Raw genomic sequence first — 26,948 nt, 5'->3', positions numbered from 1 at the left:
AAGAATAATGTTTACTTGGGCCCTTTTTTGGCCCCTTATTCCTAAACTGTTGGGACCAAAACTACCAAAATCAATTCCAACCTTTCTTTTGTGGTCATAAACCTTGTGTCAAAATTTCATAGATTTCTATTTACTTAAACTAAAGTTATGGTGCGAAAACCAAGAAAATGCTTATTTGGGCCCTTTTTGGACCCTAATTTCTAAAATGTCAGGACAAAAACTCTCAAAATCAATCCCAACCTTCCTTTTGTGGTCATAAACCATGTGTTAAAATTTCATAGATTTCTATTCACTTTTACTAAGTTAGAGTGCGAAAACTAAAAGTATCGGACGACGACGACGACGCCGCCGACAACACTAACGTGATACCAATATTCGACCAAAAAATTGAATGAGCTCGTATAAAAATTGGTATCCATGACAATAAATGAATCCACAGTATAATATTTTATCATGTTTTTACCCCATTTATCACCGTAGAAACTACCGTCATCCTGTTGTAGGTTTTTAACATAGTCTACAACTTTGTCTACATTTATTGTATCTGTAGCATCATACAGGGTCAAAATCTGTAAAAGAAAAACAACAGGATTTGAAAATTGTACATGTAATTCTTTGATGTAAACAGTGAGTATTAAAGAGGATTAATAAACACATTATCTGATTACTTCAACATACTTAATTAATCATCAGTAAACTTGAAAAAAAACCAAATGATAGGGGGGTTCCATCCATGAGACAAAATGGCACAGCAAAAAAAAAATCATATTACAAAAGTATGAGGAGTGGAAGATCAAGATAATTCTTAAGTTTAACTATTAGAACAGGCCATGCATGAGGATCAACTTAACAATTGCTAAGTGCATAAAGAGTCATGTCATCTCAGTTAAATTTGGGTCATATATTTTTACTTTTTTTTAGGTGCATTGAAAATTTCATGCTTAACTTACAAGTGATTTTTTTCTATCAGAATTCATTTATGAAAACAGTAGTCTTAAACTAAAGACGGTAAAAGGTTCTGTATGATTTCTTTTCCAAAATATAGAAGTTTGACTGAAGTTGTAAATTACTGATTTATGAAATTAAATTTCACCTGCACAGCACTCAGAGTATAAAGCAAATGAGGGTCATGACCCACACTGGCACCTATTCCTCCACACTCGTGTTGACATTGCTGTATAAACTGTATAACTTCATCTTTGTTCATTCTGTCCAATTGTCCCATCATATCCATAACTGTTAGACCCCAATACATCCCACTCATACGTAGATACTCTGTGATACAATACTCCTGTAAATACACATTAGATTGTAAATGTGGATTTATTATTATTCGGGGGTACTACTAATTTTTATTGATTTTGTGAGTAAAAGTGAAACAATGAAAGTCTGTAAACCAACTAATTTTCGCGACATTCGCAAGTACAAAAATAACGTGAATATAAATAGTCGCGAATATGTACAATTTGGATCTTTACCTTTTTAACTACATCAACATCATCAAGCAAATTTGAAAATAAAGAAATTAAATCGCTGTGAAAAGTGTTAGTAAGGAGTAAACGCGAAATAAAGTATCCACGAAAATAAGTTGGTTTACAGTATATACACATTTTAGAAGTCTTGTTCAGTCCTGGAGTGAAACAGACTGTTTTTGCTCTACCTGTATGTTAAATATGTGTTACATTATTTATGCTTTTTATGCTGCATTGCAACTGAAATTTTGTTTTTACGTTTTAATAATTACAAGAGCTAAAGTTTTTACTCTATAAATTATTAGATCCAAATTTTTTAAAATTATTCCTGTAATAGTGCTTCATAAATATGTTTTTAGTTTTAGCAAAATACATGTATATGCTAGAGTTAAATGTGGTGTTGTTTTATTACTATTAATTTGCATGTTGCATGCCTTGTTTTATTTGTTATTGCATGTTTTTATATTCGGTGAAAAGCTCATTAGATTGTGTTGTAACATGTTTGTCAATATGCTGAATCAATTTCAAAGTAAAATTTTACTTACCAGTACTTACTTTTTTCAACGAGAATACAAGTTTTAGGCAATTCGTGAAAATAAATGAATCCACAGTATAGCTGTTGTCAATGCAGACATCCAACACATTTTTTAACAAGATGTTCTAATTATGATTGTGGTCAGGTTTGATTAAAATTGACCCAGGAGTTTCAGAGAAAAAAGATGTTTGTAAAAGTTACAGAGGATACGAAGACTGACACCAAGTGATGAGAAAAGCTCACTTAAGACTTTCAACCATGTAAGCTAAAAATGTACTCATATCTCTATCTTAGTTATTCTTTATTTACTAACATAATCATCTTTCTTAGTCCCATATGAAGCTATATAATCACAATGTTTCTGTAGAATAAGGGACCTCAGGGCACTGTCTGGTATCGTCACATCTTTTACTGGGGTTCCCTGAAATGAAAAAAAGTATACATAATATAATACATGTGCAATTTGTAATCTTTCAGGAGACCTGGACTATACTTGCCATACATGTAAGAGCTTCCTAGTAATGGTAAAAAATATCACAAAAATTGCTCCTGCAGATACACTTTCATGTATACTACATGTACAAGGGCAGTAACTCTATAAGCTAATATATATTTGGTATTATTTTGATTAGAGATTTTTATTTCAAAGCACTTCTATTAAAGACCAAAAGGCACACTGGGACACAAACTTTGTCCCCTACGTATACATAGCCATGCAGTCATGGCAGTGGGTACTTTTAATATTCTTCCTTTTCTTGGTTCATAAAAAACTTTTCTTTTAAGCATTTAAAAAGTTTGCTCTAAAACTTGTACAAAATGTATAAGCAAATGATAAACAAGTGCATGCAGTATGATCGGTTAGCCACTAGTCTGATGCCCCAGACTAGTAAAATTTCATTTGGACTAGCAAGTTTTGCAAAACTTTGTTTGGACCAATAAGAAAAATGTCAGGATATTGGTCTTCAGGCTAGTAGTTGAAAAAGTTTTTGGTGCAGACTGGCGCTTGTCTCTGTATTTATTATGTTTACATTATTGTTATTAGTTTTTTTTTATTGGCTAATCAATTTCCTAAAGTTAAATTGCACTTTTATTGAGTAAACACGACTAATATCTTAAAATTATATACCGGTACTTTGATATTATTCTAAGTAGTGTAAGTTAACTCTCTTGAATGGTTCAGCGACGTATGGTACTTCAACTGTGGTGTATATGGAAGGACATCTGATGGTCTGCAGCTGAAGTTCAATATATTTGATGACATTTTTCTTAGATTGAGACAAAGGAAATAAGTAGTTAACTTAGTACTTTACTCTGATTGTTACATGTACATTATGTCTTGATGAACTTTGATTTATTTTGTTAAACATGTTAAAAGTGCTATTCTTATTTTCATGGGACAAATCTTAATACTATAAAAGTTGTCTCCACTTTGTAAAATAGTTGACTATGTCATAACTGATAAATCATATACAGGATATATAAAATTGAAAGAACAATTATACTGCAAAAAACTAGAATTTTTTTTTTGGACATTAATTCAATCAAAAATGTCTGCCATTTTGATGCTAAATTCTTGTTTTTATCTCTTTCTTTTTCTTTCCAGTCCTTTATTCTTTTTATTAATTATTGCATTTCTGCAATATCATTCCATTACATTTTGTTTTGGTTTAGTTTATGGTGAGTTATCCTGTTTATCATTTTTATGCATCTTTATGTTGGTGAAATGTTTTTCTTTAGTATTTTTACACACATTGAGAATAATCAGATATTACTGTTAGATTTTTTTAAGGTCATATTATGTGCTAGTGTATTTACTGACATCATATCATGTGTGCCCTGAAGGTATTAACTGTTAATTGTCAAGGTTTAGGAGATAGTGTTAAAAGAAGAGATGTTTTTAACTATTTAAGAACAAAGAATTACAATATTTACTGTTTACAAGATACTCATTTCTTATGTGAAAATGAAAATAATATAAGAGCTATGTGGGGATATGATAGTTATTTTTCATCTTATAGCTCAAATTCAAGAGGTGTAGCAGTTATGTTTAATAACAACTTTGAGTTTAAGGTCCTAAAAGAAAAAAAAAGATGTTGGTGGTAACTATTTAGTATTAGACTTAGTTGTTGATACTTTACATTTTACATTTGTAACTATTTATGGACCAAATATAGATACTCCTATATTTTATGATCAAATTATGTCAATTATAGATGATTTTGGTAATGATAGCTATATGATATGTGGTGATTTTAATCTTGTTCTCAACCCTGATATAGACTATTATAATTATTTACATGTAAATAACCCAAATGCTCGGGAGAAACTTTTAGAAATCATTCAGGAAAGGTGTCTCATTGACCCTTTCCGTGAACTTTACCCAGATTTGAAGCGTTTCACATGGAGAAAAAGAACCCCCTTTAAACAAGCAAGGCTAGATTTTTTTCTTTTATCTGAAGATTTACTATGCTGTTTGAAAAATTGTAATATCGAGCCTAGCTATCGCTCTGATCATTCTATGGTTGTATTAAATCTAGAATTTAATCCTTTTGATCGAGGTAGAGGATTGTGGAAATTTAATAATTCATTATTGTATGATCCAGAATATATAAAGATTGTTAAAGAAAAAATAGTAGAAGTTAAAAAACAATATGTAATTTATGATATAGATAGAATTGAAGACATGAATAATGAAGATCTCCATTTTAATATTAATAGTCACTTATTTCTTGAGACAATGTTGATGGAAATTAGAGGTAAAACTATATCTTATTCAAGTTATAAGAAAAAGGTAAAAGAAAAACAAGAGAAAGATCTTAGAAACGAAATTCTTATTTTGGAAGAAAAGGTAGATGAAGGTTCAATACAGATTTTGGAAAATAAAAAATGTGAATTAGAAAATATAAGAAAAGAAAAAATTAAAGGGAAGATAATTCGATCAAGAATACAATGGGTAGAAGAGGGTGAAAAACCTACTAGCTATTTTTGTGGGCTAGAATCAAAAAATTTTACAAATAAGATAATACCAAAAGTAGAAAAAGAAAATGGAGATGTAATTTCAAAACAAAAAGATATTTTAAAAGAAGTAAAATCTTTTTATGAAAATTTGTACAAGAATAAAGACAAGTCAAAGGGAGATAAATTCAGTAAACTTAAAGAAGGATTGAAAGATATAAAATTAAAAAAACTAACTGATGATGAGAAAAAAAATCTTGAAGGTGAAATAACAATTGAGGAAGCTGGTTTGATATTGAAAAATATGAAAAATAATAAAACACCAGGATCTGATGGTTTCTCCACAGAGTTCTTTAAATTTTTTTGGAAAGATTTGAAAATTTTTGTTGTAAACTCCTTGAACTACAGTACTGAGATTGGTGAACTATCTGTTACGCAAAAACAAGGAATCATTACATGCCTGCCGAAGGGAAATAAGCCTAGACATTTCTTAAAAAATTGGCGACCTATATCTTTATTAAATACAGTATATAAAATTGGCTCTGGAGTTATAGCAAAACGCTTTAAAACAGTTTTAGATAAACTGATAGATTTCGATCAAACTGGATTTATTAGTGGGAGATATATTGGAGAAAATCTTCGTTTAATTTATGATATTATGCAATTTACTGAGGAAAAAGATATTCCAGGACTTTTGCTGCTCATAGATTTCGAAAAGGCATTTGATTCGATTTCTTGGGAATTTTTAACCAGTGTCTTGAAGTTGTTCAATTTTGGAGAATCAATAATTAATTGGGTTAAAGTTTTTTATAACAATATCAAATCAGCTGTAAACCAGGGAGGACATCTATCAGAATTTTTTTCTATAGAACGAGGCTGTAGACAAGGGGATCCCTTGTCGCCTTATATTTTTATTCTCTGTGCTGAGATATTAGCATTAAAAATACGAAATAATGATAAGATAAATGGTATTACAATTACGCAAGTTGAGCACAAACTTTCACAATTTGCTGATGACACATCTCTTATTTTAGATGGTAAAGAAGAATCTTTGAATGAAGCATTAAATGAATTAGATTGGTTTGGAAATATATCTGGTTTAAATATTAATTTTTCTAAAACACAAGTTATTTGGATAGGAAATAAAAAGTATAGTAATGAGGTATTATGCCAAAATAGAAACCTTACATGGGGAGAAACATGTTTTAAGGTACTAGGTATAAGCTTTGATGTTAATCTTGATAGAATTGTAAAAATTAATTATGATGAAAAAATTGTACAAATTAAATGTGTAATAAGACAATGGTCAAAACGAAATCTTACTGTTATTGGTAGAATTACTGTAGTAAAGACATTGATATTGCCTATTTTAAATCATTTGTTTATATCCTTACCAAATCCAAGTGATGATATTTTAAAAAATGTTATTCAACTTATGTACAATTTTATATGGAGTTCACCAATTGATAGAATTAAGAGAGATGTTTTACAAAATGATATTGAAGATGGTGGACTCAAAATGATAAATCTTAGTGCATTTATTTTAGCACTGAAGTGTACATGGATAAGGAGATTATTTAAAACAGACAACAAATGGCAGAATGTTTTTTTGTCAAATGTTCATGTAGAACTTGAAAAATTTTATGGTTGTGGAAGTGTTTATATCCAAAAAATACAGCAACATATCAAAAATAAATTTTGGCAAGATGTTCTGAAAGCATGGCAACTTCTTAGAGAAAAAGATGAATATGACAGTTGGGAATGCTTTCTTTCTAGTCCAATCTGGCTTAACAATAATATAAAGGTAGCAAATAAACCTATTTTTTATAAAGATTGGTTTGAAAATGGTATAAGATTTATAAATGATATTGTAAATGAAGATGGGACCTTTTTCTCTCATCAAAAGATAGAAGAAATGTATCAGATAAATGTGAATTTCATGAGATATAATAGTATTATATCTGCTATACATCAAGCATCAAAATCATTGGTGGGAAAAAATCACAAATTAGAACTACCTTTAATTCCATCTGCTATTAAAAGACTTGTTAAAAGTTCAAAAGGATCTAAAGATATGTATATTGTTTTGAATAAAAATGGAAGTGTTCCCACTAGTCAGTTAAGATGGACTGAAATTTTTGGCTTTGATCAAAATCATTGGAAAAAAATTTATAAACTGCCATTTGTTGTCACAAATAATACTAAGTTACAGTGGCTACAGTTTAGATTCAATCATCGAATCTTAGCTACAAACAAATTTCTTCATAAAATTAAGATTTATGATAATCCAAATTGTACATTTTGTAATAGAGAAATTGAAACATTAGAACATTTATTTTGGGAATGTGAACATACACAATTATTATTAGAACAGATTGAAAATTGGTTTCTAACCAATGGAATTAGTGTACTTTTTACAAAAGAAGTTTTTCTGTTTGGTAACACTGCAAAAATATCAAAAGGCAATGCAGAAAATACTCTTTTTCTTACCATAAAGCAATATATTTATAATTCCAGATGTTTTAAAAAAAAACTGACAATAAACTCAGTAAAAGAAAAGATAAAATATGTGTATGCAATGGACAAAAATATTGCTATGAAAAACAAATGTGAACATCAGTTTCTCAGAGAATGGAATGCTTTTGATATATTACTTAGCATGCTTAGTTAAGTATAAAAATGTATATACATGTTATAAATGAAAATGCTGTATTTACTATACTAAAATAGAATTCAATTTCTAGATGCATTATATTGAAAACTCACCACACTATTCTCTCTCACTCTCTTTCTCTTTCTATCTCTCTCTCTCCGGTGTTCAAACTGCTTTACTCTTTATTTTATCATTGTTTATATTTTTATATTTAAAAAAAAAAAAAATTGCTTCCTAATAGAAAGATGTATTGATTAGATAATATCTATAGATTTATATATTATATATTGCTATTATATTTGTGTATATTATGTTGTAAATTGGAAGTTATAAATAATAAAAAAAAAAAAAAAAAAAGTTAACTCTCTTGCTGCCAGAAATTACGACCGCTTGACGTTTGTGACGTGACATGTCAAACAATGACGTCATTTGATATATGTCGAAATGACAGTTACATTTGTGAGAAATTGTAGAAACATTTCACACTTTTTTATTTTTGGTCTTTTATTTTGATAAAGGTACAGCACTGATGAAGCTTACATAAATTAAAACGTGGACATATGTGTCCCTCCAACACAGTCAGTGAGTGTAGACACATATGTGTCCCTCCGGCAACAAGAGGGTTAACACCATGTGTTTGGGACAAATCAATTTGTCCTTAAGATATTGATTAGTTCTTGTAATCCTTGGGAAATCGTCGTACCACTCCATGTACAGCTAACATGACTAAGTATATTTAATAAGTCTAGATTGGCAATGTTCATGTTTTCTGCATGGGCTATAAAGAACTCAATTACTACATGTACAAGGTACCAGTCTTGTATTACAACTCCAGTTTCTGGTGCATGTCAAAACATGGAGGGAAACAAAATCAAATGAAAATAGTCCATTTTTTTCTGAATTTTTTTCTGGACTCAGTTTTTTCTGTTTGATTATAGGTTTATGCTGAATTGAAACATGTATATAGATTTAAACCAGGTGCTCCGCAGGGCGCAGCTTTATACGACCGCAGAGGTCGAACCCTGAACAGTTGGGGCAAGTATGGACAAAACATTCAAGCGTGATACAGCTCTGAATTTGGATTGTGATCAAATTTTTGACATTACATGGGTTTTTTTACACAAAACAAATGTCAAGATTTTACAAATCAATTTTCTTCTTATTTAAATCTAAAATTAAATAGTTGACACAGCATAGGTTTCTGACACAGAATGAATGTGGTCTAATGAACTTAAAAGTTTTTTTTTGCCTTTGAGCAATTCACTATGCTGTTGAATATTAATCCTCTCAAAAAAATGTTTGAAGAAATTTTCTTTTTATTTATGAAATCTGAAATGAGAAAAATTTAACCCCCCCCCCCTTTTTTCACATCCCTGTTTCCCTTTTTCCAAAACTGATATCAATTCAAATTTCTAATGGAGTTTGCAACAATAACTACTCTTTTAAATACATCATAAAATATTAAAATGTAAAATAAAGTGCTTGTTATCACTGAATGGTAAAGATTGGTTGGTAGTAAAAGTGAATATACATTGTTTATTGTATAAAACAATAAAAAAAACTTCATCAGCAACATTTTATATTGGCAAATTTCCAATGAAGTTATTTACATAAAGTTATTGGCAAATAAAAATAGAAAATGACATCATAGTCATGTCTGGCAAATTTCCAACATACATTATCTAAAACATTTTAGATAAGATAAGGAAAAAAAGCTTCATCAGCAACATTTTATATTGGCAAATTTCCAATGAAGTTATTTACATAAAGTTATTGGCAAATAAAAATAGAAAATGACATCATACTCATGTCTGGCAAATTTCCAACATATATTATCAACTACTATTCTATACAAAGAAAGATAACTCCAATTGAAAATTAATTGCTATTGCACAATATTGTGCAATTAGATATTTCTTGCTATTGTGCAATACTGTGCAATTGAAAATTTCTTGCTATTGCACAATACTTGATATGGAATCCTGATTTGGACCAACTTGAAAACTGGGCCCATAATCAAAAATCAAAGTACATATTTAGATAAAGCATATCAAATAAGCCCAAGAATTTAATTTTTGTTAAAATCAAACTTAGTTTAATTTGGACCCTTTGGACCTTAATGTAGACCAATTTGAAAACTGGACCAAAAATTAAGAATCTACATACACAGTTAGATTTGGCATATCAAAGAACCCATTTATTCAATTTTTGAAGAAATCAAACAAAGTTTAATTTTGGACCCCCATTTGGACCAACTTGAAAACTAGGCCAATAATTAAAAATCTAAGTACATTTTTAAATTCAGCATATCAAAGAACCCCAAGGATTCAATTTTTGTTAAAATCAAACTAAGTTTAATTTTGGACCCTTTGGACCTTAATGTAGACCAATTTGAAAACGGGACCAAAAATTAAGAATCTACATACATAGTTAGATTCGGCATATCAAAGAACCCCAATTATTCAATTTTTGATGAAATCACACAAAGTTCAATTTTGGACCCTTTGGGCCCCTTATTCCTAAACTGTTAGGACCAAAACTCCCAAAATCAAACCCAACCTTCCTTTTATGGTCATAAACCTTGTGTTTAAATTTCATAGATTTCTATTTACTTATACTAAAGTTATGGTGCAAAAACCAAGAATAATGCTTATTTGGGCCCTTTTTTGGCCCTTAATTCCTAAACTGTTGGAACCAAAACCCCCAAAATCAATCCCAACCTTCCTTTTGTGGTCATAAACCTTGTGTCAAAATTTCATAGATTTCTATTCACTTAAACTAAAGTTATAGTGCGAAAACCAAGAAAATGCTTATTTGGGCCCTTTTTGGCCCCTAATTCCTAAAATGTTGGGACCAAAACTCCCAAAATCAATACCAACCTTCCTTTTGTGGTCATAAACCTTGTGTTAAAATTTCATAGATTTCCATTCACTTTTACTAAAGTTAGAGTGCGAAAACTAAAAGTATTCGGACGCCGGACGACGACGACGACGCCGACGCCGACGCCAACGTGATAGCAATATACGACGAAAAATTTTTCAAATTTTGCGGTTGTATAAAAAAATCTTGCATCTTATAGGGGATATCAATCCAGAAAAGTGGAAGGATATCATGTTTACTGGAAGTAGTGCGGCCCAGTAAAAACAGCAAACATAAAGTAGAAAAAAAATGTTTTGACTTCAGGGTTACGTAACTTTTTAATCTTCGTGGCAAGACCCACTTTTTTTTCCGATTAAATCACAATTTCACATTAGTACATAAATGATATGAACATGAAATAAAATTTCTATGTAGCATTTTAATTTTCAAAGTTCAGCTGTTTTGCATGTAAGCCTATGGAGCAGTCAATTACAAGACTGCGACCACAAGAACCGCGAGTAGGCCAAACCAACGCCATAGAGTACTGCAATTGTAGAGCACCTGAAACGCCTCAACATTTTCTTCTGGAATGTCCCTGCTATGAAAACGAACGAGAAGATATGTTACACCAAATATCCAAAGAGGTCGGGGTCAGAAACTTGAATTTGGCTACTATGCTAACGAGACTGGACGGCGAGAGCACAGAAGAGACAAAAGCCAAACTACTAACAGTGGCACATTACATTGACAGAACAGGCAGATTTAATACTGCTGTTCCACAATCCCAATCTTAACCAGCGCATACCAATTTAAAACACACAGAAGAAAATATGTTGAGGAAATCCACCAGAGAGGAAAACCGCACATTGAGACAATTCCGAATTCGTGCGAACAGGCTTTAAGATTGAGGATTGAGGCTCTGTTCTGTTGTCAAACTGTCAAAACAGGTACATTCATAACATCAGATACCAGAACAATTTCAGTTTACAAATTCTGATATGTTAATTTTAGGACACATTTCTAGACAAATACTGTTCCAAGTTTTGTATATAAAAAGGCTAAAATGTTCGATTCGTGAGCTGAAGCGAAATATTGTTTTCAACTTAATAAGAGAGACAACATGGATTTTAAGTCTAGTTACCATTTCTGTCTGTCAGAAAACTCATATAACGTGAAACCTAAAATAGATGTGATAAATATTTCATGTTGATGTGTGTCATGGGGGCGTCCATCACAACGACCCGGATGGGGTTTCCCCATCTTCGGTTTCCGGTTCTAAAATTAGAAATATAGGACGATAAGACCTCTGTCCCCTGAAAATGCTTGCTGGAAAACTTGCACTTGTAACTGGTATATTTTAGTGTTATAACTCATCATAAAGTCTTTTTATTTCACATAGTACTATAAAAACGTTATGTTATGACATTAAACTCTTCTCTTGTTTATTTTAATACCAGTCCACAGAGGTCTGTAGAGGGGTATATTTTTGTTTAGACCAATGATTTGTATACTATACAAATCCTTGTTTAGACTAGATTTAAATATACAAAGGGCAGAATGGCATTTTCTACTTATGATGGCAGTAACCTGCAACAGTTGTGCACCAATTGATGTACTTAATTTAATATGCACATGCCCAGTTTGCTGCTTATCTGACTAAATACCAAAGGGCCAAGTGAGCTTTTCTTATCACTTGGCGTCCGTCGTCTCACGTCTGTCATCTGTAGACTTTTACAAAATCTTCTCCTCTGAAACTACTGGGCCAAATTTAACCAAACTTGGCCACAATCATCATTGGGTTTTTTAGTTTAAAAAATGTGTCTGATGACCCCGCCATGCAACCAACCAATGTTTGCATGGCTGAAAAATAGAACGTAGGTGTAAAATGAAGATTTTGGCTTGTATCTCTGAAACCAAAGCATTTAAAGCAAATCTAACATGGGGTAAAATTGTTGTTGGGTTGCGGCCCCTGAATTGGTAATTTTAAGGAAATTTTGCCGTTTTCAGGGCCGTAACTACATTGAGGCAAATGAGGCAAATGTCTCATGCTGGAAATTTAAAAAAAAAAAATTAAAAAAATTGTCTTTATATCAAATTGTTTTCACAGAAAGTGTCTTGCAAGAAGCAAGTTCTCTTCACTGGACTGATGTCGCCCCTGCATTTTTATGCCCCACCTACGATAGTAGAGGGGCATTATGTTTTCTGGTCTGTGCGTCCGTCCATCCGTCTGTTCAGGATAAAGTTTTTGGTCAAGGTAGTTTTTGATGAAGCTGAAGTCCAATCAACTTGAAACTTAGTACACTTGTTGCTTATGATATGATATTTCTAATTTTAAAGCCAAATTAGACTTTTGACCCCAATTTCACGGTCCACTGAACATAGAAAATGAAAGTGGGAGTTTCAGGTTAAAGTTTTTGGTCAAGGTAGTTTTTGATGAAGCTGAAGTCCAATCAACTTGAAACTTAGTACACTTGTTGCTTATGATATGATATTTCTAATTTTAAAGCCAAATTAGACTTTTGACCCCAATTTCACGGTCCACTGAACATAGAAAATGAAAGTGGGAGTTTCAGGTTAAAGTTTTTGGTCAAGGTAGTTTTTGATGAAGCTGAAGTCCAATCAACTTGAAACTTAGTACACATGTTCCATATGATATGATCTTTATAATTTTAATGCCAAATTAGATTTTTTACCCAATTTCACAGTCCATTGAACATGAAAAATGATAGTGCGAGTGGGGCATCCGTGTACTTTGGACACATTCTTGTTTTTTGTGATTTATGTTTCCATTTTACTTTTGGTTTTCGGAGTTGATGGTCTATTGTTTGTACTTCTGTGTCTCGGTTTGTCTTTTGTTCTTTTATTGTCCTACTTTATGACTATAGTCTGAGTGTTTTTTTTCATTTGGAAACGTGTGCAATGTTGCATGTCCACCAATGTCCAGATATTGTGCGGGAAAATATTTTAAGAATATTCTCTCGTTTTTTATATAGATTAGACGGTTGGTTTTCTCGTTTGAATGGTTTTACACTAGTAATTTTGGGGCCCTTTATAGCTTTTTGTTCGGTGTGAACCAAGGCTGCGTGTTGAAGGCCGTACATTGACTTATAATGGTTACTTTTATAAATTGTTATTTGGATGGAGAGTTGTCTCATTGGCACTAACACCACATCTTCCTATATCTATCTATGATGCTATACTGGACACAGAAAAAATTGTCGTTTCTGCATGGATAATTGAACTTGATATCAAAGGATACAAATATGTTTTTGTCTTTTTTTTTCCGTTGATTAAGATATTCAGTTTTCTATATTAATTATACAAATCTATCACTTTTGTACATGTCTCACCTTGTTTTGAGTCAGAGAAAATACCAGAAATATTTCTGAGTATGGATTGTAAAATTAAGTATTTTCTCTGAGTCGTTTAAATCACTCGAAACTAGCTATATATAGGTGAGACATGCACAGAAGTGATAGATATATGTATTATAAATATAGAAAATTTACTATTTTAATCAAAAACAAAAAAAAATAAAAAAAAATATCTGTATCATATACCCAAGCTCCTGTGGATAAAACTACATAGCTGACATGGTTTAAATTAAAGAAAGACCACCAATTTCCCGGTATCAAATCATTTAAAAAACTAGAGGCTCTAAAGAGCCTGTGTCGCTCACCTTGGTCTTGTGCATATTAAACAATGGACAAGGATAAATTCATGACATAATTATGTTTTGGTGATAGTGATGTGTTTGTAGATCTTACTTTACTGAACATTCTTGTTGCTACAATTATCTCTATCTAAAATGAACTTGGCCCAGTAATTACAGTGGAAAATATTTTCTAAAAATTTACAAAAATTTATGAAAAATGTTAAAAATTAACTATATAGGGCAATAACTCCTTAAGGGGTCAATTGACTATTTTGGTCATGTAAACTTATTTGTAGATCTTATTTTGCTGAACGTTATTGCTGTATACAGTTTATCTCTATCTATAATAATATTCAAGATAATAACCACATTTTTTAAACAAGTTACCCCAATGATGATTGTGGCCAAGTTAAGTTTAATTTGGCCCAGTAGTTTCAGAGAAGATTTTTGTAAAAGATTATTAAGATTTACGAAAAAATGGTTAAAAATTGACTATAAAGGGCAATAACTCCTTCAGGGGTCAACTGACCATTTTGGTCATGCTGACTTATTTGTAAATCTTACTTTGCTGAACATTATTGCTGTTTACAGTTTATCTCTATCTATAATAATATTCAAGATAATAACCAAAAACAGCAAAAATTCCCTAAAATTACCAGTTCAGGGGCAGCAACCCAATAACAGGTTGTCGGATTCATCTGAAAATTTGAGGGCAGATAGATCTTGACCTGATAAACAATTTAACCCAGTCAGATTTGCTCTAAATGCTTTGGTTTTTGAGTTATAAGCCAAAAACTGCATTTTACCCCTATGTTCTATTTTTAGCCATGGCGGCCATCTTGGTTGGTTGGCCGGGTCACGCCACACATTTTTGAAACTAGATACCCCAATGATGATTGTGGCCAAGTTTGGTTTAATTTGGCCCAGTAGTTTCAGAGGAGAAGATTTTTGTAAAAACGAAGACGGACAACGACGGACGACGGACGCCAAGTGATGGGAAAAGCTCACTTGGCCCTTCGGGCCAGGTGAGCTAAAAACCAATGTATTGCCATACATTTTGTATAACCTTTTATATCATGTATATTGAATGGTTAAACTTGCATTAAGTCCTGTTTAGACAGAAAATAAAGTAATATGAAGTAAACGTGCACAGGACCTAATCGCACACAAAGTCAATGCATAGAAAAAATACAAATGATCAATGGTCAAAGCTTTTATTCCTGTTCTTCATCTTGATAGTTGCTGGAGGGTCTTGGACTTCAATAATCATTAATACCGTAAAAGAAGGTCGAGATGGTCCCTAGTGTCGACTTAAGCAGTACTAGTACTTAAAGTATAATACTGCACTGTCACTATATTTAAATCTAGTCATAAAAAAATCACCAAAGTCAATACAAGACAAGAGCAGACAGACAACCCGGTATTAATGATTATGAGAAATACGATTTTTACTTTATCCTACATATCGGTCTTTTAATGTTGCCCATAAAACCTAAAAGTCTTAAATTACAATAAATCTATGTTTTTGCTCTGAGACTAGAATGTTGTCGAAAAAATAGCTAAAGATTATTTGCGTTTCAATGTAAGAAAGAGTCCGTGGAACGCTTCGAATGCGTGATATTGCGTTATTTTTCTCAGAGCTGCTGGGGGCCTTGAGCGGCCTCAAGACCCCTCGACAAAATTTTTTCTCCTCGCTACGCTCGGCGAATATGTTTTGCCTCACTATTAAAAGAAGCTAGTTACGGCCCTGGTTTTTGGTTATTATCATGAATTTTATTTTAGATCATGTAGATAGAGATAAACTGTAAACAGCAAAAATGTTCAACAAAGTAAGACCTACAAATGAGTCAAACATGACCAAAATGGTCAATTGACCCCTTAAGGAGTTATTGCCTTTTATAGTCATTTTTTACCAATTTTTCATAAATTTTTGTAGTCTTTTACCAAAATCTTCCACTCTGAAACTACTGGGCCATATTTAACCAAACATGGCCACAATCATCATTGGTGTATCTAGTTTAAAAAATGTGTCCGGTGACCCGGCCAACCAACCAAGACGGCCGCCATGGCTCATAATAGAACATAGGGCTAAAATGTAGATTTTGGCTTATAACTCTGAAACCAAAGCTTTTAAAGCAATTCTGAATGGGAAAAATTGTTCATCAAGTCAAGATCTATCTGCCCTGGAATTTTCAGATGAATTGGATAACTGGTTGTTGGTTGCTGTCCCCCTAATTGGTAATTTTTAAAGAAATTTTACTGTTTTTGGTTATTATCTTGAATACTATTATAGATAGAGATAAACTGTAAATAGCAATAATGTTTAGCAAAGTAAGATCTACAAATAAGTCAAATGACCAAAATAGTCAGTTGATCCCTTAAGGAGTTATTGCCCTTTATAGTCAATTTTTAACAATTTTCATTAATTTAATAAATTTTTGTAAATTTTTACAAAATATTTTCCTCTGTAACTAAAGGGACAAGTTTATTATGGATAGAGAAAATTGTAAGTAGCAGGAATGTTCAGTAAAATAAGATCCACAAACACATCACCATCACCAAAAACACAATTTTGTCATGAATCCATCTGTGTCCTTTGTTTAATATGCACATAGACCAAGGTGAGCGACACAGGCTCTTAAGAGCCTCTAGTTTTATCTTCTAAAAGATGTAGTGTATATTTGATCTTCCTGCACCAAAAATTAATTTTAACATCATTTGGCAAGAATTATTGCTGTTAATCATCAGTGAAGGTACCCCCATTTTGAACTAATTTTATAGTTTGTTCTCATGTTGTGCTGTAACATCACTGTCCCAGATTAGGATAGGGTTGAAAGCTTAACCCAGTCACATTGAATCTCTATGTGTCTGTCCCAAGATAGGAGCCTGTAGTTCAGTAGTTGTGGGTTGTACATTGAATCTCTATGTGTCTGTCCCAAGATAGGAGCCTGTAGTTCAGTAGTTGTGGGTTGTACATTGAATCTCTATGTGTCTGTCCCAAGATAGGAGCCTGTAGTTCAGTAGTTGTGGGTTGTACATTGAATCTCTATGTGTCTGTCCCAAGACAGGAACCTGCAGTTCAGTGGTTGTGGGTTGTACATTGAATCTCTATGTGTCTGTCCCAAGATAGGAGCCTGTAGTTCAGTAGTTGTGGGTTGTACATTGAATCTCTATGTGTCTGTCCCAAGACAGGAGCCTGTAGTTCAGTGGTTGTGGGTTGTACATTGAATCTCTATGTGTCTGTCCCAAGATAGGAGCCTGTAGTTCAGTGGTTGTGGGTTGTACATTGAATCTCTATGTGTCTGTCCCAAGATAGGAGCCTGTAGTTCAGTGGTTGTGGGTTGTACATTGAATCTCTATGTGTCTGTCCCAAGACAGGAGCCTGTAGTTCAGTAGTTGTGGGTTGTACATTGAATCTCTATGTGTCTGTCCCAAGACAAGAGCCTGTAGTTCAGTGGTTGTGTTCGTATTCGTTTTTCTGCTTGTTTTATTGTAAATTAGACTGATTGTTTTCTCAGTTGAATTATTCAATATTTTTCATAGTCATGATACATATAGTGGGGCCTTTTATAGCCAATTATATGGTATGTTTTTTTCTTATTGTGGACAATGGTTGACAAGTGTATGGTTGCCTATAACATGTACATATAATCATGATAATTGCTTACATCCACTTCATTTGAATTTGGGTGGATAGTTATCTCGTTGGCAATTATACACCATCTCCTTATTTTCATGTTGAAAAGAAAAACAAACTTATCATAATATGTACATGTATAGACATGATCATGATGATAGATCTACTCTAGTCCAAATGATTGATGATGTCTTGAAAAGAATATGTCAATTATTTGCTGTGAGGCCTTCCAACAAGTCAGATAAATTCAATTGAATTATTAAAGTTAGAATAAAAATTGATAAAACTGAGGAATTTTAATGCAATTCATGGAATACTGTACTAGGATATATTATTGTAAATATTAAAAGAAGATTAGGTATGATTTGCAATGAAACAACTCTCTACAAGCAAATGACAAGAGACCAAATGACACAAAAATTAACAACTTGAACTATAGGACTAAGGTCACTGTACTGCCTTCAACAATGAGCAAAGCCCACACTGTATAGTCAGCTATAAAAGGCCTGAAATGATGTGTTTTTATATAGATGGGGTGTCAAATTGAACTGTTATCCAATACAGATCTGTTATGTTTAAGAGTTTGGTTGATTGGTATTTATAATTTAGAAAAAAAACTAGGTAAACTAAATGTGATATTCACTTCTTCATGTTATTAAAGCAGTTTTGTTACCAGATGCAGTAAATATTGCAATTATATCAATTGAAAAACATATGAATATAATGGGAAATGTGTTTGTTTATGTATACTTTTTATAATCAGGTGCTGGCAGTGGTATTGGGCGAGCAATATGTCAGGCATTTGCAAAGGAAGGTGCAATGGTTGCTATGGCTGATGTAAACAAAGATGGAGTACACCAAGTACATGAATCGCTCAAGTCAATTAGTGAAGGTAAAATATATATATATATAGCTTGCAAGTTATATTGTTATAATTTTATGTAAAAAAAACAAATCTTAAAAACAGTGTACTGTAAAACAACTTTCAAGATTAGTCAATATGCTTTCCTTAGAAACACTCTGTCACATTTACATGTGAAACAGGAGGTAAAGATATACAAAATACAATCACTTAAGAATCATAGGAAGAAATAAAAAATCCTCTCTAAAATGAAATATATATACTGATAATTACTATCCTTTATAATACTTGAACTGACTTTGAAACAAATTACGATAGTTATTACATTTTTTAGTACCTGTATATTACCTGATAGTAATCATTTCATTTTTGCTGCTATTGAGTAATTTATTTGTGTGAAGTAGTATTGATGCAGCCCATTTTAATCCCTTTTTAAATTTTCCACTGTGACTAACCATGGGGTTGGTGACTAGTGATTGTATTATCATGATTATAACCTAGATTTATATACATGTACATTGTATTACTTAAGGAGGCTCGCAGGTGCTAAAAAAACAGCAAAAAATTAAACATTTATTTTTTCATTACAAATTTTATTTATTACACTATTAGTTATTACTTTATGATATAGTACAAAAATCAACCAAAAAAATCAATTCGGTTTGGCCCCAGATGACTTTTAAAATGTTTATATCATTGAAAAAGCTTCAAATTATCTCCCTTTGGTGCAAAAATGCCAATTTTTGGCATTAAGTTTGAAATATCTTTTTTAACTCATCGGTGACCTATATTTTTTATTATTGTATTTGAATAAGATGAACATCAACTAAATAATTGTAAAATTTAAGCGATTTCTGTAATTAGGTTATTTTTTTATTTCGATATTACCTCTTTTACTTCTATTAGTTCAACAGAAAAAAAGGACATAAACAAAAATGTATGCTTCTTCCGGAGGCAGATTGTGAGCTTAAATGAACAGTGACCCCATTTTTTTATTTCATTTTTCTATTAAGTATATGATAAAGTTCATTAATAAAAAAAATATAGCGAAATCCTATATTAGAATTTTTTTTTTATTTATACCCGGGAGCCCCCTTAACATATGTTTATTGACCGTAGATACTTATGAAGGCTAGTTCATAAAGAAAGTTAGGTTAAATTTCACATTTGTCAAGACATTGTTTTATCATCATGATCATATAATTTTATTTCTATTGTTCATGTTACTTTCAGGAAATCATCAACCTTTTACTGTTGACGTTTCATCCTCAGCCTCAGTAGCGACATTAATGACTGACATAAGAGATAGATATATGGCAGTCCCTACAATTGCTGTTAACTCTGCTGGCATCACAAGAGATACATACATGTTAAAAATGAAAGAGGAAATGTGGGATGAAGTGATCAATGTCAATTTAAAGGTAGTAAAACAGAATTAAAAAACTAAAACAAATAGAAAGTATTGTGGGGTATGTGTCAACAATACAGCCATAAACATTCAAACAATTTTATCTACAGACCAAAATTCTGTCTTCAACAATTCACTGGTATCTATATTGAAATATATAAGGAGATGTGGTATGATTGCCAATGAGACAACTATCCACCAAAGTTCAAATGAAAATACAACTGTATAACTTCATCAATGGGATGAAGGTTTTAACCTTTACCAAATAGTCAGCTATAAAAGGCCTTGACACGAAAAATATGAAACATTTCAAACAAGAAAACTAACAGCCTAATTTATAACAAAACTGTTTTATATAAAACAAATATGACAGACATGAACTAACAACAACCACTGAAATAGCTGAAGTACAAGCTCTTGACTTGGGAGTCGAGACAGATATATAAAACAAATATGACCAACATGAACTAACGACAACCACTGAAGTACAAGCTCTTGACTTGGGAGTCAGGACAGGTATATAAAACAAATATGACCAGCATGAACTAACTACAACCACTGAAGCACAAGCTCTTGATTTGGGAGTCAGGACAGGTATATAAAACAAATATGACGACATTGTCATATTTGTTTTAGTGGTTGTCATTAGTTCATGCTGGTCATATTTGTTTTATATACCTGTCCTGACTCCCAAGTCGAGAGCTATGCCGTATGGGCTTTGCTCATTGTTGAAGGCCGTACAGTGACCTATAGTTGTTAATTTCTGTGTCATTTTGGTCTCTTGTGGACGGTTGTCTCATTGGCAATCATACCACATCTTCTTTTTTATATTAACTAACAACAACCACTGAGGAACACGCTCTTGACTTGGGAGTCGGGAAATGCACATAAAGAAAATATGTCAATTTTCATCAACGAAATCCTCCGAGTCTAAAATAGCTGGAAATTCATTTAACAGAAATCAACAACTACTGAAACTCTGATGTCAATATGAAATTACCTAAGGGACAAAAACATTAATATATCACAAGGTACAATCACTTATCAGGTTGTTGACGTGGGACAAGCAAATGTTCATGTGGCAGGTTAAATTAGGATTAAAAATAATTTTAAATCTGAATTCTGACCAATTTGATTTTGTAAAATTGAAATATATATGACAGATGTTTATTTAAAAGGACTCTTCTTTTGCTCTTTGGGTCCATAATAAAACAGGTATTGTAATCGACTTGTCATGAATTTTTAAGACTTGTTATATGTCTATACCTTGTAGAAAATTGTAAATATGGAAAAAAAAATTATAAACTTTTTTTTACAGTGGGGTCCAAAAAGACCTGTTGTTATTTCAGAAACTCTTGCAAGCAAGTCTGATAAGGAATATATTCAATTTTTTTTTCTTGAAGCAATCTGAATTGAGTTATCTACCATTTATTTCAAGGAACATGTATGTTAAACAGAGCTGTCAGCCGAGCCTCATGATCAATCTATAAATGTTCTAGTTATTTGTATTGAGTAATTATCTACCATTTATTTCAGGGAACATATCTGTTGAACAAAGCAGTCAGTCAAGCCATTGTAGAGAACAAATTAAATGGTGGATCCATCATCAATTTATCAAGTATTGTTGGAAAGGTATTTTATTAAATTATTATGTTTCATTATATCAATAGGGAACATTACTGATACATGTACTGTGGATTCATTAATATTCGTTGGGTACTAATTTTCATGGATTTTGTAGGTACAGGGCAACCACCAAATGAAATGTTCAACAAATGTCATTTTTTCTTTGGGAATGTATGCAGACTTTGTTAAAATCTCAAAATTAAATACCCACGAATATACAAGTTTTCCTCAAACCACAAAAATTGGTACCCACGAAAATATATGAATCCACAGTATTAGTAAATTTGAAAAAAATAAAATGTTATACCACATCTTCTTATGATAGGAATATGTCTGTTTTAAGCATGGCTGTTCATCCCTTAAAATAATCTGTTGCCTTTTCTCAGAAACTACTACCAGAAAATCATGTTTACAGCTTTATTTCTGTTACTTATATTTTCTTATACATACATTGACATAATTACCATGTATGGAATTTTCCTTGAATTTTACTCAGGGACTACAGTTCAGAACTACCTGTAATTCAAGTGAATATGCTTTCCAGTGGGATGCATTTTCAAATTAGATGCTCATCAAAATTTGCTAAATTTTTATAGAATAACTATAATTAGTGTCAGAGCAAAAGCTGAATTTTCATTTTTAATTTTTGTTTGAAAATGTGTCATATATAAAGAAAGCAATTTATGTAAAATATTTTGAATTTATCTAGCCCTAACTGTATGAACTGATAAAATGATAGTAGAACAGCTTATAAAACAAACTGAAAAACACCCATTTCTTAGGTTTTATATAATACATAAGGGAAAAAAATCTACAGAATGTTTATTCAGTGCGAAATTGACATATATATTTTAGCACTGACTTAACATTTTCCAAGTAGACTATATACATCTTTTTCTTTAGTATTTGATATACTGCATAGAATCTAAAGGGTCAGTTAGATATATCTTTTATAATATGTTATAGAAAAATAACTGAAGACTCACCCTTTCTTTCTTAAATTTTCTCAACTTACTGGAAAGTTATTCATATTTGAGACTTTCTTACAAAATTTGGAAATAATTATGTTTTAACTCCTGGCTACACATTTGAATGGGAAAACATAATTCTTTTTTGCATTGTTTACTTCAACTTTTATTTTAAAAATGCATCATAGAAAATCAGTGTTATTTCAGTGTATGTTTCAGAGTTATTAAAGTCAATGGAATTTCTAATATCTTGATTTATTTCTGTCATAATTTAATATGGAATTCAACAGGTGATTACAGATGCCTTATCATGCAGGAAAAACGTCATCTACAATTTTTCCCAATCAAAAATCATTACAAGTGTAGTGGAATTTCCAAGAATGTACTTTTAAAAAGTTTGTGTACCACATTTCATTATTAGCATCTTATTATTGGTTCTCAAAGAAAAAATTGAAGCAAATTCCAATAACTACTACTACTATCCAATTGCTGAAATGTTTTGAGTAATCTATTGTTGTGAATTTTGCTTGTATTTCCTGTTCATTTTTTGTTAAAGGCCGTTTTAACGTTTGTCTTGCTTAATAAATGCTAACTTATTCAGGTAGGCAATGTTGGGCAGACAAATTATGGAGCATCCAAGGCTGGTGTTATAGGCTTCACAAAGTCAGCTGCTAAAGAAGTAGCAAAGTAAGTCACATATATACAGGTTAAATAATAAACAAGAATAAACAGTTATTTGTATGACTGTTAGTTTGGGTTTAGTCAATTCTGAGTCATTACAAGAAGTGAATAAATTTCAAAATCATTATAAAAAATCTGACATTGTCAATGTAAATATCCTATGATGGAAAAAAGTCCTCTACTAATTTTTTGTGTAGGGTTACTGTTTCATTAACATATCCCCAACACCTCCTTTCATACAAACAAAGGGGATAAATTCAAACTCAAGACGAAGGAGATTTTGACTTGGGAACACTTATGTGTTAGTATATGTATAAAATAGTGATAAATCAGCTTCTTATGCTTGATATTTGGCATTTGAATATAATTTGAAATAGGAATGTATCAGCATAAACAGTGATAAGTATATACTGTATGCTAAAACTAACAGAAAAGATTAAACATATGATAGAAATTTATTTTCAGATTTAATATAAGAGTAAATGCTATTCTACCTGGCTTTATCAAAACACCAATGACAGAAAAGGTACCAGAACATCTTATGCAGATTACACAGATGTTGATACCAATGACAAAGCTAGGGGAACCAGAAGGTAGGTATCACAGGCAGAAGAATAAATCAAATGAATGATTTTATTTTCATCGTTTTGAGCATTATTTTTCTTAAAACCTAGGAATTAGCTATAGGCACACTTAAGGAGGCTCGTGGGTACAATGTTTAAGATTTTCAGAAAAAAATTAATCATTAATTTTTCATTACAAATTTTATGTATTACCTTTAGTAGTTGTTACTTTATCATATGGTACAAAAGTCATTCCAAAAAATCAATTCGTGTTGGCCCCAGGTGACTTAAAATGTAGATATCAATGAAAAAGCTCCAAATCATCTCCCTTTGGTGCAAAAATACCATTTTTTGGCATCAAAATTGAAATATCTTTTTTAACTCATGGGTGACCTATATTTTTTATTGTTGTTTTTGAATAAGCTGTACATAAACTAAATAATTGTAAATTTAAGCGATTTCTGTAATTTATTACTTTTTTTTATTTCGGTGACCCCATTTTTTTATTTCATTTTTCTATTAAGTATAAGATAAAGTTCATTTATAGAAAAATATAGAGAAGTCCTATATTAAATAAAAAATTTGATTTAGACCCGTGAGCCCTCTTAAACAATAACAAAAAAGGTTTCATAATTTTCACAAATATTACTTGAAAGGAATACATACATTTTGCTTTATTGAAAAAGAATATGCAGTGTTATTAAATTATTTTCTGTCTTCAGCTTTTCAGACATCTTTCCAATTTGAAGATGGACAAGAATTCTGAATGCTTCAACACTTTTATAATACCTTTTTTTATAAACAGCAAGCTGTATAAATCCTGAACCGCTATTATGCAAAATAAAAAAATAGGTTCTGACTGAAACACTAAGATTCTAGAGTTGTAATATAAATACTCCATGGTAAAAAGGTCAGAATGGTTGAAAAATAGAAAACAGAGAAGCAAACATCCATTATACATTTTGTAGTAGATTTTTAGTGTTTACAATCATACTTATCTATAATAATTTGGGACTCAATAACTGATGACCATATAGTTTAACATCTGAGTTGATTTTGCATAAATATTTATATATACAAGGTGACCTATACTTATATATCAAGATGTGTCAATGAAACAAAGGAGCTTCCCACTAAAAGATATGTGGGTCTGGATTGGGTTTACAGAATTAAGAACAATAAGCACAAAGTGCAGAATACAGGGGAAAAATTCAAAGAATAAGGAAATATAGGCCAAAAATGATATATAATAAATAGAGAAGAATGGGGTGCTAAAAGAATAGTGGGCCAAAAAATAAAGAATAGAGAAAAATGGCCTATATTTAAAGAATTCAGAAAAGGAGGACCTCCCTATCATTACATTTATTTATTATCACTGCTATACACTTTATATACACAACCTATGATAGAAGAGGGTCATTATGTGTTCATGTCTGTATGTCCAATTATCTGTTAGCCAGAACTTCCATAAATAAGTTAGAGTTTTAGTTTAGAGTAGATCGGGTCTTCTTTACTTGAAAATTAGTGCACATAATTATTATGATGTGCACTATTTAATGAACATGTCAAATTATTGTTTAATGAAAGTACAAGGCATGATGTTTCTACAGACACATATTTGTGTTTTGAAACATAGTTAATTTAATTTCTGAGTTGATTCCTCAACTAGTATTATAATTTAGCTTTCACTATGTAAATCCCTGTGTGAACCTGTACACTATAAAACTTCATCAATCATTGTCAATAAGGATAACTATATACTTTTTGTTTGTATTTCAGACATAGCAGATGCCTGTGTATTTTTGGCGTCCGATAAAAGTCGATACATTACTGGTGCTACTTTGGAAGTCTCAGGTATGGATAGAAATCAAATGAATCTAAAGTATACCAATTTAGTTTTTATTTCCTACAAGAGATTTATTTTGAAGGATCCCTACACCAAAAAATGTTTTAAAAATTGTCATCAGTTTATACACACATATATATAGCTAATCCTGCATGGGGCAGGTGCACTTGACTCTAATCTTATTTGACTAGGATTTTCAGTTTTCCTGCCATAGGTCAGTGGTTCACTTTGGACATTCCAGCTTCCTCTGCTAGTTAAAACTGACTGCCACTAAATAGCAGAATAGTATTGAAAGTGACGTTAAACACAAATACATCAATCAATCAATTTAACAGCAGGGTCCCAGCTGATAGACAAAATAATGAATATACTGCATCATTCAAATGAATAAAAAGTGATACAGGTATATGTGAATGAGACAGCAATACAACACTACAGCAAAATACATAAAAGACATCTATACATTTATTTCATTGAATTTACATAAAAGGTTATTTGTAAGTCAGTAAGACCTATGTCTGAAAATATAAATAAAAACATTGTGCTGTAATTCACTATTATAATATTGTTTTGGCATCAATTTTTAAAGGTTAAACTACAAATAAAATGTTCAATGAATTACCAATTTTTGAAAGGTCTGTATACAGACTTTGGCAAATCCATGAATGTATAATTTTTTTCCTCTGTCAATGAAAATTAGTACACAGGGTACTAAAGAAATCCACTGTATATTAAATATCTTAACAGTGCCTATGTTTCTATTTATATCTTTATTTATTTGTTTGCTATTGGATGTTTAGCAACCAACAATCAATCAACATATTTATATCTATTTTGCAGGTGGTCTGTTCATGTGATGAATGTCATGTGATGTGTACAATTAAAGAGAAAATACACAGAAAGCTGACCACGGCAGTTGCTTAGTTCAAAGCAAACGAGTGATTGATGTGACTTTGTTCAAAAATGATTAAATCAACAAAAAATTACAGTAGTCATTAATTAAAGACAGTATAAGACTAAAGAAGACTATCTTGATTGACTATATAGTCTCTAAACCCTTTCTGTTTTCATCTTGCCAGTTATCAGATTTATGATTTTTCCACCATTATATGGCACATGTATAATAGATAAGTATGTACATTGTTGTTGAATTGAAGGATTACAACTTATAATGTTTATTAATCTGTGATATATATTTATATATTTTTAAATAAAATAGTGGAAACAG

The 26,948-nt window shown here is 31.4% G+C and overlaps 2 protein-coding genes across 2 annotated transcripts in view; one reads left to right on the top strand and one right to left on the bottom strand.

Annotated features, from left to right (window-relative positions):
* LOC139512290 (geranylgeranyl transferase type-2 subunit beta-like) overlaps positions 1–11,742 on the bottom strand; it is a 20,255-nt gene extending 8,513 nt beyond the window's left edge. The window contains exons 1-4 of the mRNA XM_071299794.1: positions 11,616–11,742; positions 2,321–2,428; positions 1,094–1,291; positions 464–569 (exon numbers count right to left, since the gene is read on the bottom strand). Of these exons, the coding sequence (XP_071155895.1) occupies positions 464–569; positions 1,094–1,291; positions 2,321–2,428; positions 11,616–11,618 (415 nt within the window). The 5' untranslated portion in view covers positions 11,619–11,742. The remainder of the gene's footprint in view (positions 1–463; positions 570–1,093; positions 1,292–2,320; positions 2,429–11,615) is intronic.
* LOC139512291 ((3R)-3-hydroxyacyl-CoA dehydrogenase-like) lies at positions 11,732–26,948 on the top strand. The gene is made up of 8 exons (XM_071299795.1): positions 11,732–11,824; positions 18,530–18,658; positions 19,862–20,049; positions 21,573–21,668; positions 23,232–23,317; positions 23,777–23,904; positions 25,654–25,728; positions 26,561–26,948. The coding sequence occupies exons 1-8, from the start codon at positions 11,794–11,796 to the stop codon at positions 26,575–26,577; spliced, it is 750 nt and encodes a 249-aa protein (XP_071155896.1). The 5' UTR covers positions 11,732–11,793; the 3' UTR covers positions 26,578–26,948.

Source organism: Mytilus edulis, chromosome 2 (genome assembly GCF_963676685.1).
Source record: "Mytilus edulis chromosome 2, xbMytEdul2.2, whole genome shotgun sequence".
NCBI lineage: Eukaryota > Metazoa > Mollusca > Bivalvia > Mytilida > Mytilidae > Mytilus > Mytilus edulis.
Note: the sequence above shows the minus strand (reverse complement) of the source record. Positions and strands in the feature narration are given on the sequence as shown.